The sequence below is a fragment of the Rhincodon typus genome, chromosome 11 (assembly GCF_021869965.1).
Source record: "Rhincodon typus isolate 14 chromosome 11, sRhiTyp1.1, whole genome shotgun sequence".
In the NCBI taxonomy this organism is placed as follows: Eukaryota; Metazoa; Chordata; class Chondrichthyes; order Orectolobiformes; family Rhincodontidae; genus Rhincodon; species Rhincodon typus.
Genome location: NC_063342.1, coordinates 72,825,881 through 72,841,043, shown reverse-complemented (window position 1 = coordinate 72,841,043; position 15,163 = coordinate 72,825,881). Strand labels below are relative to the sequence as shown.

General features: G+C 41.7%; 3 protein-coding genes across 5 annotated transcripts in view; 2 read left to right on the top strand and 1 right to left on the bottom strand.

The window, feature by feature from the left end:
* The window catches only part of tmco3 (transmembrane and coiled-coil domains 3), a 63,078-nt gene extending 60,498 nt beyond the window's left edge, over window positions 1-2,580 (top strand). The window contains exon 16 of the transcript XR_007263170.1: window positions 2,541-2,580. The gene's annotated coding sequence lies outside the window, so the exon portion shown is untranslated. The remainder of the gene's footprint in view (window positions 1-2,540) is intronic.
* A 20-nt stretch (window positions 2,581-2,600) lies between these two features.
* Window positions 2,601-6,948, top strand: kbtbd7 (kelch repeat and BTB (POZ) domain containing 7). The gene is made up of 2 exons (XM_020515872.2): window positions 2,601-3,387; window positions 5,288-6,948. The coding sequence occupies exons 1-2, from the start codon at window positions 2,644-2,646 to the stop codon at window positions 6,779-6,781; spliced, it is 2,238 nt and encodes a 745-aa protein (XP_020371461.2). The 5' UTR covers window positions 2,601-2,643; the 3' UTR covers window positions 6,782-6,948.
* A 2,286-nt stretch (window positions 6,949-9,234) lies between these two features.
* The window catches only part of mtrf1 (mitochondrial translational release factor 1), a 29,371-nt gene continuing 23,442 nt past the window's right edge, over window positions 9,235-15,163 (bottom strand). For all 3 annotated transcript variants that reach the window (XM_020515871.2, XM_048602620.1, XM_048602621.1), the window contains 3 exons: window positions 13,149-13,285; window positions 12,002-12,100; window positions 9,235-11,344 (listed from right to left, as the gene is read on the bottom strand). In XM_020515871.2, the coding sequence (XP_020371460.1) occupies window positions 11,240-11,344; window positions 12,002-12,100; window positions 13,149-13,285 (341 nt within the window). In that variant the 3' untranslated portion in view covers window positions 9,235-11,239. The remainder of the gene's footprint in view (window positions 11,345-12,001; window positions 12,101-13,148; window positions 13,286-15,163) is intronic.

The following is a 15,163-nucleotide window of genomic DNA, read 5'->3' as shown; positions in this document are numbered from 1 at the left end:
CACCACTTCCTCTGGAAGTGGTGGATGCAGGTACAGTTATGTTTAAAAGACATTTAGAGAACTGCATGATGAAGAAATGTCTGGAGGGGTATGGGCCAGGCGCAGGCAGATGGAACTAGTTTAGTTTGGGCTTATGATTGGCTTGGACTGAAAGGTCTGTTTCTGTGCTGTATGAATCTATGACTTTATGACTAAGTATTCTACCTCCAATAAATGAATGACATGAATGGTCGGTTCCTTCTCTACGGCTGTATCTTGAAAGAGGAAACCAAGTAGAATGCCTTTTGGTAGATGCTCTCCGTCTTGGTACCTTGTTTACCCACTTTGTCTTTGAACTTGTAAAACTTTATAAAACTGCCTGTTTGTTTTTATTCATTCATGGGATGAGAACAGCATTGGCTTGGCCAGCATTTGTTGTCCATCCCTAATTGCCCTTAAGAAGGTAGTGAGGCAGTACAGATGGATAAATACACCTACAGTGCTATTAGGGAGAGCGTTCTAGGACTGCGACCAAGTGGCAGTGATATATTTCCAAGTCGGGATGCTGCATGGGTTCAAGGGAACTTACATGTGGTAGTGTTCCCATGCATCTGCTGTTATTTTCCTTCTAGGTGGTAGAGGTCATGGGATTAGAAGCTGCTGTTGGAGAAACTTTGGTTAGATATTTCAATGCATTCCTGCAGATGGTACGCACTGTGCATCAGGTAGGCACATTGATAAGAAAGGAAGGGAGTTACATGTTGCAGAATTCCCAGTCTCTGATCTGCTCGTGTAGTCACAGTATTTATATGGCTGGTCCAATTCAGTCTCTAGTCAATAGTAACCCCAGACTGTTGATAGTTGGTAATTCAGTATGAGTTAATGGCATTAAATGTCAAGGGGCAGCGGTTAGATTCCCTTTTGTTGGAGTTGGTCATTGCCTGGCACTCTTATGACACAACTATTGCCACATATCCACCCAAGCCTAATGTTGTCCAGGATGCAGACTGCTTCATCTTCTGAGGAGTCATAAATGGTATTGACACAAGAATGGTCTGAAAATATTCCACTTCTTCATTGAACAGAGGCTCAAACATTCCCCATTCACCACCACCCATTTCTGCTTGGCTGAACTTTGTTCTCTCATTGAATAATAATAATAATAATTGTAAGGCATGGTAGCTCAGTGGTTAGCCCTGCTGCCTCACAGTACCAGGGACACGGGTTCAATTCCACTCTCGGGCAACTTTCTGTGTGGAGTTTGCACGTTCTCCCTGTGTCTGTGTGGATTTCCTCTGGGTGCTCCAGTTTCCTCCCACAGTCCAAAGATGTTAGGTTGGATTGGCTATGCTAAATTACCCATAGTGTTCAGGGGTGTGTAGATTAGGTGGGTTACAGGGGGATGGGTCTGGGTGGGATGCTGTGAGATTAGGTGTGGACTTGTGGGGCTGAAGGGCCTGTTTCCACACTGTAGGAATTTTATGATAATTTCTTCTTTAACTTCACTCTTTTCCTCCAAATAAAATGTGTTGCTTTGGGTCCTGGCTATGCCAGCATTTATGTAGGCAATGTTCAGAACGTTCCCTATTCCAGTCCCACTCCAGCCCCTCTTTCATCTCATTTTCCAGTATACTGATGTGCCATGTCCAGTTCCTACACTTCTACAGCTTTGCTATGAATTTCCACTCTTCTCTCACCTTCACAATTTACGTCTGTAACACTTCCCTTCTTTGACTTCTCTATCTCCATTTCTGGGAATGTGCTATAAACCAATATTCACTATAAGCCTGTGACTCCCACACTTGCCTTAGCTACGTTTTCTCATTCCCTGCTTCGAGTAAGAATACCAATTCTATTCTCCAGTTTGTCTTGTTGTAATTTTTCTAAAGACATTCTGTCCATGACAATAGTTCTGACGTGTCTTCCTTTCTCCCCCAAATGGGGATTCCTCCTCACTGTGGTTGATAGGTTCTTTCTCTAGAGCACCTTCCATGCAAGTGCATGAAGATTCAACATCTGACCTTTCATTTTCCCTTTCTGCACTGTCCAGGGCCTCGCTGTTAACACTCCTTCCAGATGAAATTGTGATTCACTTGCATTTTTTTCAATCTGGCCTACAATATTTGCTGCTCACAATGTGGTGTCCTCTACAGTAGAGAGACCAAATGCACTCTGAGTGACCATTCTGTGGAATGCCTCCCTCCGTTCATAAGAAAGAACCTTGTCGTTATAACCACGTTGCTCACACAGTGACTCCTCATTTTAACCTTGAGGAAGACCATCTGCAACGTGGCTCTGTGGAGCCCTTTGGACGCGATCTCAGACCACAGTGTCTGCACCACCGCCCCCCCACCCCGCCCGCTTTCACCATTATAGGTATCCCTTGTAATGATGACATCCTTTTTTGTTGTTTTCAGACAGCATGATACTTCACCCTCTCATTGACACCTCCTTTAGCCATATTCTTATCCTGGTCCATTGCTGGGTCTTTCTAGGAATAGAATCAACTTTGCACAGATAACACTAGACCCGAAGAGTTTTTCCACCACTTCCTGTTTCAGTTACCGGGCGGCATCAGCCAATGGAAATGATAGAGTGTGGTTTTACCTGGCAGAGTCGACCAATGGGAGTAACAGGGCGGCGTCCACCGAGTGATGTGGGTCAATGGAGGCAAGAGAGGCGGGGAACCCCCTGGAAGTAACAGCCAATGATAACGAGCGGCAGGAACTTATCTGTCAGCCTCAGCCAATGCAAACGATAAAGGCGGGATTTCCACGGCATGGTCAGCCAATGGAAATGATAGGGCGGGGCCCACCGGCAGTGTCAGCCAATGGGAGTGATAGGGGCGGGCGTTATCGGGTAGCGTCAGCCAATGGGGGTGACGAGACCGAGGTTACCCGGCGGTATCCGCCAATGGCAGCGGCTGATGTCCCGGGGCGGGGTCTACCCGGTGGCGGCAGCAGGGGCAGGGTCAAGATGGCGGCAGTGAGCGGCCTGTCAGGTCCTGAGTTGCTGGAGGATGCGGCCCACGCTCGGGCCTTACTCCGGGAGCTCAAATCCTTCTATGACGCCCGGCTGCTGGTGGATGTGACCTTGGAGGTGGAGAGCGGCAGCCGCTTCCTGTGTAACCGCAATGTCCTGGCCGCCGCCAGCCCGTATTTCAGGAGTATGTTCACGGGAGGCCTGTTCGAGAGTAAACAGCAGAGAATCACCATCCATGAGGTGGACTCGGACTCCATGGCCCTGATCATTGATTACTGCTACACGGGCCGGGTCACTGTCTCCGAGGCCAGCGTCCAGAAACTCTATGTCGCCGCCAATATGCTGCAGCTCGAGTATGTCCGGCAGGCGTGCGCCGCCTTCATGGCCCGGAGACTGGATCTGTACAACTGCACCGGCATCTTCAAGGTGAGGGGCGAAGGGGGATAACGGGGAGTGGCAAATGGGAGGGTGAGGAGTGGTTAGGGGAGGGGCGGTGGGGAGGGGTAAATGTGTTTAGGGGAAGGGGGTTCAGGGGTGGGGGAGAAATGGCAGGAGGTTGAAGAGAGATAACAAGGTGTAGAGCTGGATGAACACAGCAGGCCAAGCAGCATCAGAGGAGCAGGAAAGCTGACGTTTCGGGCCTAGACCCTTCTTCAGAAATCAGGGTGAAGAGGTTGGTTTGGCATATGATGTATTTGGTCTGGAAGTGTTTTGAGTCTGGTCGAGGCAGAGAACCTGGATAGTAGGGAGGAAACGATGGGGTAGAGACTTTAGATTGGGGCAGGAATGATCTGGGAGCCGACGCGTGAGGTAACATTTTACAGGTTGTTCAAATTAGGGCCCGTAATTATTAAATGATCATATGTTTTAACCCAACTAGAAGTCGTCAAAGCTCTCAACTTGAGTGGTGAAATAAGAGGAAGCTGGCTTAAGAGGGAGTAAAAGAATTTATTGATGGAGAGAGAGGAAGGTGGCAGATGTTTGTATCAGGAACAAAAACAGAAGTTGCTGGAAAACCTCAGCAGGTCTGGCAGCATCTGTGAAGAAAAATCAGAATTAACGTTTCGGGTCTGGTGACCCTTCCTCAGAACTGTATCAGTGAATTTTATTCCTTGCTGTTGTTTAAAATTAAAATAAACAAGCTTGATTCAGGATTTTTTATCATGTAATAAGTTGCTTAGGAGGAATGAGTGACTTTGGATCTCCGTGAGAGTTCTCAGCGACAGTTATCTAGTTTGCCTCAAATCTGTTGTAGACTAAATGATGGAAATTGTTTATGATTAAGTTAACAAATCTACAATAATGGGTGACTTTCAGAATGTTGGTAGAGAGAAACAGATGGATTGCAGAACTTTTTTCCACTGGAAACTCTTGTGCACTGAAATGAATGTACTTTTTAAACCTGTTATGGATTGTAATGCTTTTGTGTGTTTAAATCTTTTAGCCTGCTCAAGCTGTACTTGTTAAATTGGGGATCCATTTCTCCATTTACTGTTTACAAAGATGTTGACTGGCATTCCAACAGTCTATTCAGCCCTTGAGAATGCTGTGCTTTTGATAAGATAATGAGATACGATTGTGGCCTCAATTCTACTTTCCCGTCTTTGACTCCCTTCTCAATCAAGAATCTACCTACCTCCACCTTAAAATCACCAATGACCCTACCAACATACTCTCTGGGGAAGAGAATTTCACAGAATAATGCCCTTCCCAGAGAAAGGAAAGTTCTCTTTATTTCCATTTAATTTTTAAACTGTCCACTACTTCTAGTCTCTTCCGAAAAAGCAACATCCTTTCTGCACGCAACTTGTTCAGTCTTTCCTCATTAGATAATCACTTCATCCCAAGGTACCAGTCAAATGAACTTTCTCTGAACTCCTAATGCAGTCATGTCCTTCCTTAAACAAGATGTTACTGCAGCCAAGGTCTTAGCAGTATCCTGCACGACTGTAGCAAAATTTCCCTGTTTAAATATTCCATTTCCCTTGCAATAATGATACCAGTCTCTTTGCCTGCCTAATCACTTCCTGTATCTGCCCAATAATATTCTGTGATTTCATGTGCTGGGACATCCAGAACCCTCTACACTGAAGAATTCTGCCATCTTTCCATCAAATGACCAAGTCCACCATAAATTACTTGTTTCATTGTGAACACTTGCTGTTTCTGCACAAGTGACATACTTATGTAACGGCAGTGACCACATTTCAAAAAGTACTTGATTTAGGTTGTGTAAGTTATTTTTCACTCCAATTTTAAAACTGTCTATCTGTATGCTTCCTTACATGAGAAGTGCTTGTCAGACTCAACTATGCTATTGCCTTAGTTTGCAGATGCCTTTGATAATGTGGAACTGAAAGAGAAGGCACGTGTTTTCATTGCACGCAACTTGCAACATCTGTGCAGGACGGAGGAATTGTGTGAGCTTTCGCCTGAGCAGATAAAAGAAATCCTTAGTCTGGACACGCTGGATGTGGACAGCGAGAGCAAAGTGTGCAGGGCTGCAATTCAGTGGATTAAAGCAAATTTCAGTGAGGGTGCTGCACACGCATTGGATGTACTAAAGTGTGTCCGGTGGCATCATTTCACTGAGAAGGACAGAACGTACCTTGATGTTCTTAAATCTCAGCTGTTTGTCAAAAACAAGTCTCTTGGCTCCATCGTTGAAGACCTTTCTGCATGTCAGAGGGCTGATGTGCCTGCAACGCTACAAAATACTTCCAAGAGGATTGGATTCAATGCTAAGGAAATGGTTATATTCTTTGGCCATCGGAAGGAACCTTTCCTTTGTTATGATCCGTACTCTGGTGACATTTATACAATGGCTTCACCTTTGACTAGTCCTGCACTTACCAAGTCCATCAGTTCATTGGCTGTCTGTGTTTCACCAGACAACGATGTGTTTTTGGCAGCGCAGCCAACCAAGCAGCTTTGGGTGTACAATGCAGTTCAGAACAGCTGGCAACAACTGGCTGAGCGGCTGTTGGCGAGAGAGAAGATGGATGTTGCCTACCTGAATGGATATATTTATATCCTCGGTGGTCGTGATCCATCTACAGGCCTGAAAATTAAGGAGGTTGAGTGTTACAGTATTCAGAGAAACCAGTGGATATTTGTGACACCCCTGCCTCATGCATTGCATTTGTTCAAACTGATCACAGTCGGAGACTGTTTGTACGCTGTTAATAACAAGAGGATGTTGTGCTACGTGCCAGAAAGGAATCAGTGGCTGAACTGTGCCTCTCTCAAACGGAGTGAGTTTCAGGAAGCCTGCGTTTTCAATGATGAAATCTATTGCATTTGTGACATTCCGGTCATCAAGGTTTATAACCCCTCGAAGGGAGAATGGCGAAGGATTAGTGACATCCCGATTGACGCCAACATCCACAATTTTCGAATTGTGTGTCACGGGAACAAACTGCTTCTCATCACCACCACTGTTCCACAGTGGAAGAAGAACAGGGTGACGGTTCATCAGTACGATACAACTGAGGATCAGTGGGTCAATGTTGGTACCATGTTGGGATTGCTGCACTATGACAGTGACTTCATATGTCTTTCGGCGCGTCTGTATCCTTCGTGCTTGGAGCCGGGCCAAAGTTTCATTAGCGAGGAGGACGATGTGCGTAGTGAGTCGAGTGCAGACTGGGATTTCGAAGGCTCCAGTGATATTGACTCTGAGTCGGTGAGCTCGAGTTCATTTTCGGATGACGACTGGCAGCCACCAGAAGGTCTCCGAGTTGAAAGAATACAGCGAAATGGCCACTTGGCCCCAGCAGACAACAGAGCGTCTCATATCAATGGCCAATTAGGGAAATAACAAGCTCTGTCTTAAATGGCCATAGATGAGACAGATCAAAAGTCATAAAACTAGTATTTTTTTCTGATTGTTGCATATATGGTAGTTTTGGACAAAGACAGTTATATTTTGCGGTACATGTTAAAGTCTTTGGAGGAACTGAAAAAATAAAAATTGCTTTGAAATTATCTTTTCCCCCATTGGCAGATACACTACGGTTTCTTTTTTTCTGTTCTATCCTTCTTCAAGTAGGCCTCACTTTTTTTAAAGAAATGATTAGGGTAGCTTAAATAGATTCAGTATTCTTCTTAGTGACAATGGAGATCTGAGAGTTTGGTCTTTTAGCTGTTATCCTGCATACTGCTTCATGAAATCTGAAAAATCTTGTATAATAAATACACTCAGAAGGTATATTGTGGTTTGGATGTTGCTGAAGTGATGGTAATTAAATAGGCAGTTTCAACTGGCTGATTTGAAGAGACAGTGTGACATTGTTTTGCACTGGCCTACAGGAGCTACCAGCTCTGGCTTATTGAAGGGGAACTTTTTTTTTTGAGAGCACAAAGAAATCCAAAGTTTTATCCTGCAAGTTTCTTCTGGTTTACTTACCATCTATTAATGAGGTTAAGTAACTTGGCAGCTTCATGATATTGCAGATTGGAAGTAAGCAGACTTGACGGGTTGAGTAGTTGTGTTTCATATATCCTAGCATCAATGTGAATTCTTCTGTAAAACTGGTCGTTAAAACTTTAGTAATGTTCACATGCTTCAGAAATTTATCATTATTGAAAGTCTTTTCATTTATTTCTGTATAAATTTATCCATTTATTTTATTTTGCTTTACTGCAAGTAACAATGTAAATGATGACCAGTGATAATGGTGCTGTTTCTTTTGAGCCTGGCTGCATGAAGTACAACAAAGGTAAAGTTCTAAGTAAGGAAGTATGGAAAATAATGGCACAGGAGGCAGCCATTTAGCCTCTTGTGTCACTATTGGTTTATCACAAGGACACTTCAGAACTAATCCCACTGCTGACCCTCTCAGGTCTGCACTGAGGATACTCTGTCCTCTTGAGATGTCAGCCCTTTGATCTTTGAAGCTTTTCATGTGTAATTAATTTCTGCTAACCTGTCCCATAACTTGTGAAACTTTTAAAAATTTATGAAATTGATGGAAGCAGAACAAAGAACAGTGATGTCTTTTGCTAGACATCTTTTTAAAATGGTTTCAAACTCTTTTGGCTTTCTGGGTGACATTCTCTGAGGCTGGTCACCAAGAGTGTGGGTTTCTCCAGTATGTGCCATTGAAAAACGCTTCAAAAATTGTGTGGGATTGAAACTGAATTGATACCTCCCTTCTTTTGAATAAAAGAACTGACGAGGCCAAGTCCATGCTTTAAAAAGAAAATTGAATTCTATGGTAATTTGAATTAAATAGTTGAATCAATTGATTGACCTGTTGATTTTTGTTTTTGTCATTTATTCTCATCCTAATCTTGGCATGTGGGTCTTGGCATGTAGAAATGCCAGCATTTGTTAGCTGTCCCTGATTGACCAAGCCATTCAGTTCAAGGCAATCACTACAGAGGGCTATTAAAAGTCAACCACATTGCTGGAGTTAGATGTAGGCCAGGCCTGGACATGATGGTAGATTTCCTTCCCTACTTTCAGCTGTCATGGTGAGATTTAACCTGACGTCCCCAGAACATTAGCCTTGGCGTCTAGTTTATCAGTCCAGTGCCAACACTAAAACTTTCATCACTCCTCTGCTACACCTTGAGATATTCAAATTTGAACAAATCGAATACATGATGTTTCAAACTGACTTTTTAAACATTTTTATTGTTTACTGTAATAGTTAACAAAAGGAATTTTTCTGGATGTTTAGAAATGCAGGTTTATGGCCCAACATAAACTATTAAACAGAAATATTGAACTATTTGATTTTAAAGTAATTTTACATTTATTTACCTGAACAGTACATGGAAGCAGAAGACATGATGTCTTTGTGTAGCTGTGATCCTATCGGTCAGCATTTTGGACAACTGGGTTTAAAAGAAAGCATTTTTGCCTATTGATTATCAGTAAATAAACTAGACTTAGTGAACTAATTTAAAGCCTGTTTCCTGAAACCATTCTCCCTCGCTCCAAGATAGAAAAAATCCTCACTAGCCTTCATAGGTTTCAGTGGGGAGTTAAATAATTTGAGTGCAAATATACATTAATAGAAATCGGCAGTAATACAGAATGTGCAGTTTGTTTAAAGTACAGTTTAGGGAGCAAATGTTCTGTAAGGCATGCCACAACATTTTATATTCTGTAAAATGGCTTATGTGATAGACAGCTAACCCACACTCATAGATAATTTTGCTTATCTGTAATATTATTTTAATAAACACTATCTTTTGCGTTTGTCCAAGTATTGAAATTCTTTACTTGGAACTTTCTCAGTATTAAACTGTTTGTATTTTAAATGGGCATTGCTGCTTTTAATGTTTGCAATATACAGTTGTATTATTTACATACAATAATACTATCCATATGTATGGTTGTAAAATTGATGAAATTGATGAACTGCCTTCCAGCCCCAAATTCTCCGCAGTTTACTCTGTGTGTGAGTGTGGCGGTAGCAATAGATTGGTTCGTTATCTAGTTCTAAAGCTATTATATTTATCTCATTCATGGTGTGACAGCTAGCTACTGGCCTGAGGGCATGCAATTCGGTTCAAAAGTTAATTAATGCTGGCTTTTGGTGGGATTAAGGAAAAGCTGCAGTTTGAAAATAAGATTTGATTGTGTTGGTTTGAATGCACTTATGATTAGTTGACTGGTTAAACGTGGTTGTAGCAAGAAAATGGCCAACAGTGGCACGTTTAATGGAAGCTTTTAAAATAGCAAGCGTTCTTTATCAAGCCTTGCAAATTGCCTTCCTTTTCCAGCAATTGTTTTTCTACACCTTGTCATGTATCCTATGACAATGCCATTTAGTAGCTTATTTGTCATAAAAGCTATCATAATTTCCCCACTACTACTAACCTCATCAGTATTGATACAGCACCTTGCGTCAACATGGTAAAATACTCAAAAGTCTATTCTTTCAATTGAAAAACCTAGGTATCAGCCCTAAGCCATAATGAAGGTTTGAAAAGATGAAATAACAATGATTTATTACTGTCACGTGTACTGAGGTACAGTGAAAAGTGTTGTCTTGTGTGTTTTTACAGGCAAATCATACTGCAAAAGTGCTTCAGGGTAACAGAACAGAGTGCAGGATACAGTGTTACAGCTACCAAGAAGTTGATCTCTCTACACCATTAAATTTTAAAGAGGTCCATTCAAAAGTCGGGTAGAAGCTGCTCTTGAATCTGTTTGTGCATGTATTTAAACTTTTATATCTTCTGCCCGATGGAAGAGGTGTTTGATTCAAATGGGTCTGAATGAAGTTGGGATTCTAGGGATGGCAAGAATGAGGAGAGATTGAGTCAGTTAGGATTGTGTTGAATGGGGTAGGGGGAGGAATTTCATGGAAACCTATAAAATTCTAACAGGGCTAGACAGGTTAGATGCAGAAAGGATGTTCCCACTGGTGAGGGAGTCCAGTACGAGGGGTCACAGTTTGAAGGTAAGGACTTTTAGGACTGTGATGAGGAAGAATCTCTTCACCCAGAGAATAGTGAGCCTGTGGAATTCACTGTCACAAAGGAGTTGAGGCCAAACAACAGTGTGTGTTTTCAAGAAAGAGGTTGATATAACTGTTGTGGCTAAAGGGATCAAGGAATGTTGGGGGACGGCAGGATTAAGGTATTGTGCGCGATTGGCAGAGCAGGCTTGATTTGACCCCTCAACTACTCCTGCTCCTATCTTCGATGTTCCAATTCGTACATTCAATATAATGTAGTAGAATAGGAGAACATTGCTGGCTGTTTTGAAGAGCTAGCCAATTAGCTCCCTTTCTCTGCAAAATCTTTCTCCTTCAATCCCTTAATCCAGTCCCTTTTTGTTGAAGTCTACTATTTCATTGCATATCAAAAGATGATGTCCAAGCCCACAGGATGCTTTTCTACTGTTTGAGATGGTAAGGCATTTAAAACTGCTTGAATAATTACACACTTTTTTAGGTCTTAAATTATGCTCTAGCTGCAATGTTCTGTGTCACTTTTGAAAATACAGTATTTCTAACTTTTACACTGACCCAGAACTTTGTATAAATGTCACTGAAGTACTCCTTACTGCATCCTTCCCAGTAAACTGTTAGTTTCTTTCACAGGGTCAAAGAAACTGGGGTACTGCAAATGGATTTGCTTTCTAGTTTTGATTGATTCAACTAAGTGACAGTATCCACAATTTACAACTCAACGTAGCCAGAACTTGAATCTTAATATGAAGAGGCTGCTTAGAGAAAATCATACATTAGTTTGCACTTTATTTCTTTCAAATATTCATTCTACAATTATTTTAGCTTTACTTCCCTTCACTAATTCATCTATTTCTGGTTTCTATAAGTTCCAGAACAGCTTCATTTTCTGCTGACTCCAGAAGCTTATTAATCAGTTCATTCAGCTGTCTCCCACCACTCAGAAGCTCCTAGAACAGAACAGAAGTGTAAGCTGAAGTATATGTTGCTATTTCAAATAATTGAAAACTGGCTGACAAGCCCATGTGTTAAATGCTACTGATCATTCATTACAATGGTTTATGGATCTCCACCAAACAACAACACAAAGTCCACAAAGTCTACAAAGTCTGGAAGTAAAGGCTGAGCGTTATGTGGCTATAGGCAGAATTTATGGTTCTGAAAGTCCAAAAGAATGATCAAGCTCAAACAACACCTTTTGAACCGAGGAAAGAAGGCATTTGAAATGAAAGGACTCATATTACATTTGTTATGGATAGTCAAGTAAATACACAAAGCTGGTGATAAGAGGAACTTATTTGAGGCAGTGATATCAGGAAAGCTCAAATATTTTGGACGTACAACTTGAACAGGAGGAGAATGTTTGGAAGAAGAGGCTCTGTAAGACAAAACACTGGAGAATGCGCACAATGAAGACCAGAGATGACATGAATGAACACTATTAAAACATGGACAGGCAATGAGGATAGCAAAGAATTAAACTCTAGGGAAACAATGTTCATAGCATCACCAACTCTCAAAGATGATGAAAGACAGGATGAGACTGGAAATCAGAATAAACATTTATTTCCCAAACAATTGTAAACAGACTCTGACTGCTCTCTCACCTTAATGTCCCTGACAACATAGTTAATCCGGTGATCAGTAACCCTGTCCTGGGTGAAGTTATAAGTTCGAATTCTCTCTGACTGTGCTCTTGTTCCAACCTATAGTGAAAACATACTTCATGTAAATCTCCCAGCTCAAAGTTACATATCATTTGATCAAAGCAATTATAGAGTCATAGAGCAGGGAAACAGACCCTTTGATCCAACCAGTCCAGGCCGACCATGTTCCCAAACTAAACTAGTCCTACCTACCTGCCTGCACTTGGCCCATGTCCCTTCAAATGGCAAAATACCAGAGTAAAAAGTGTCAAGATTATTAATTTATCTGTTATTTAAACATATAGTTTGGTGAGGTCTGTATAGACAATGCAGCTCAGTAACCCCTACAGTACACTTACTGATCTAGGAGGGAGTTATAGGCCTGTATTGGGAATGTTTTGAAATACTTCAAAATGATTGTACCATCAATATCATAGAAGCCTTATGATGCAAAAGGAAGTCACGAGCATTATAACTTAATGCCAGTTTCCTGCCTTTTCCTCATAACCTTGCACACGGTTTAAATTTAAACAATCATCCAATGCTCTCTTGAATGCCTCAACTGAAAATGCCTCCACTACTGCCTCCTAGCAGTGCATTCCAGATTTGAACCACATATTGTGAGAAAATGTTTGTTTCTTTTGCAAATCACTTTAAATCTGGGCCCTCTCATTCTTGACCCTTTTAACAAATGGGAACAGTGTCTCCCTATCTACTCTTTGCAGCCCCCTCATTATTTTGAAAACCTAAAATCCCAGTCTCAACCTTTCCAATGTATCCTCATGACCGATGGTTCCAAGGATGAGAACTATTCTTATAAACCCCTCTGCAATGCATTTACGTCCTTCCAAAAGTGTGGTACCCAGAACTAGACACAATACTCCAGTTGAGGTTTGACCTCAGATATAGGATAAGTCACAGCAAAGCCAATGACTTAAAACGCTATCCCTCTAGCACTTTGTGCTGCTTAAGCAGCACAATCAGGAATGTGAGGATATTACTCTAGCGAGTCCAGAGTGTCAGATTTCAGGAAACTGGACACATCCAAAACTTGCCATCCACTGATGATTTGGTTGGTGAGACTGAATGGTGTCCCTTATGAACTTATCTGTAGTTTCCGAGTACTCTGCCTCTGCTCCAGTTCTCTTTCTGCAACCTGTTGATATAGTTTTGCTTCTAATATGCGCATGGCAAGCTTTCTGTTCTCCAACTGTGATCGGTGTTGTTGGCATTCTACTGTTAAACCTAGAAAGGTCAGACTGAAATTAATGACAATCTGGTTATCACAATTAAACACATGTTCAGGAGTGTTACAGATTTCATATCCCCTTTGGGTACTGTCAAATTTAGTGGTATGGATCAGTCCTGTAAGTAACCTTTGTTTGTTCAGGAATGGCAGGTCATAACAGGCACTTCATGCATGTTAACACCAGGTTATCCTTGTAATCTGAACTAGACCATAAGTTGTTTGCTTATGTCCAACTCCAACACTACAGAAGCCTGGTTTAAAAGGTTAATGTCTGTTTATCTTGCAGACTGCAGGGAGCAAATAGTAATAGGCACTCTTAAAAAATCTAACTTTGATGGTTTACTGATATTCTCATTGTTGTCTTTCCCTGTTTAGTGACTGTCCTGTAGACCTGTCAAAACCAGTTCCCTTTCCTCTGCCTTGCTCACTAGAGAAACCGCTTTTTCTCAACTGAACATGAACTACACTAACAGCCTCAATATGAAGCTTCCCCACCCCCTGCCCAATACTGCTGGTGGGTTGAAATATAAAAAACATGGCAACTGAGTGTGTGCCAGGCTTCCACAGTGCAAATGGGAACCAACTGGAATTTAACAGCTGCTGTTTGGGTTTTCCAGGGCTCGGGAAAGGTGGCACAGGAAGTGGGTGCTGCAGGTCTGCAAGCCAAGTGTTCTTTACAGAACTTCCCAAGTCAGGAGAAGCAGGAGTGCACTTCCTCATGGAGGCCAGCTTCTCTGGCATCACCCCAGCCCCTTGTGGATAGTCTTGTGCTTGCTGCACAGCCCAGCTGATATCTCCCAAGCCCTGAACATTGTAGATCTTCCATTGCTCCTGATAACCCAAGAACCTTACCAACAGTCCCCAGTTGCAGCCTCCTGCTCATTCTCCTTCCTGGCCATACCCAATTAGCCCAGAAATGGGAATAGGAAATGTTGATGAGGTCTTTCTGTTTAAATTCGGTAAGATCTTCAAATATTTGCAGTCTCACCCACGACTCTAAACATCATGAGCAATGAATCAATTAACTCCTGTCCAAATCTCAACAAAAACTAGAACATCCCATACACTTTAATATATATCTTCAATACCTGATCCCTTAACACGAGCAAGAGGAGGAGTAGGCCACTCCATTATACAATGGGATCATGGATAATCTTCTACTTCAACACCACTGATCTGCATAATAACTATCTTCCTTATTCTGAGTATTTAAAAATCTAGTGATTGCTTGGGCTTCAAAATTCTTCTGATTTAGAGAATTCCACAGATTCATCTCTGTCTTAATGCATAAATTCCTCCTCACCTCAGTCCTTAATAACCTACTGTTTAATCTGAGATAAATGTGTGGGATCGTGTTTTAATAATGATCCAGGTCAGTGAGCGGCAAAAATAGCCCCTTTATTGAGCATCCGCAGTAGCACAGTTCGAGGTGGTGATGGAATCCGAAGTACAGTTTTACAGGAGCCTCTTTATACACAGTTCTCACATACATTAAAGTTTTAGCACTATGGTGTTACATAGTTGTATCCATTGTACACAAAAGTTTGTGTGACATCTGTTCTGGGGAGCAGGAGATGGTTTAAGCGCTGGTCTGAGCTTGCATAATCATGAGGTGTTTGTCTTTAAAGTTAGTAATGTTAGTAAAAATACTGGACCTATGTGATCTAAATAAGTGAGAAATTATACATGTACTAAACAAAAGTATAGAGGATATTAAACTGATCTCCTGCAGCTGGGTCATGAAATTTCATTTACAGTTGCTGGTTTTGACAGTTTTTACACATTCATTCATGCAGTTTCATGGAAGCGCTGTTTACAAAGTAAGTTTCTTAAAGTGGGTACAAGCCTATTTAATATGCATCTATAAAATACAT

Coding starts and splice junctions, on each gene's coding strand:
- kbtbd7 (XM_020515872.2), top strand. CDS start 2,644: ATGGAGGCAAGAGAGGCGGGGAACCCCCTGGAAGTAACAGCCAATGAT. Junction 3,388..5,287: donor ACTGCACCGGCATCTTCAAG/GTGAGGGGCGAA, acceptor CTATTGCCTTAG/TTTGCAGATGCCTTTGATAA.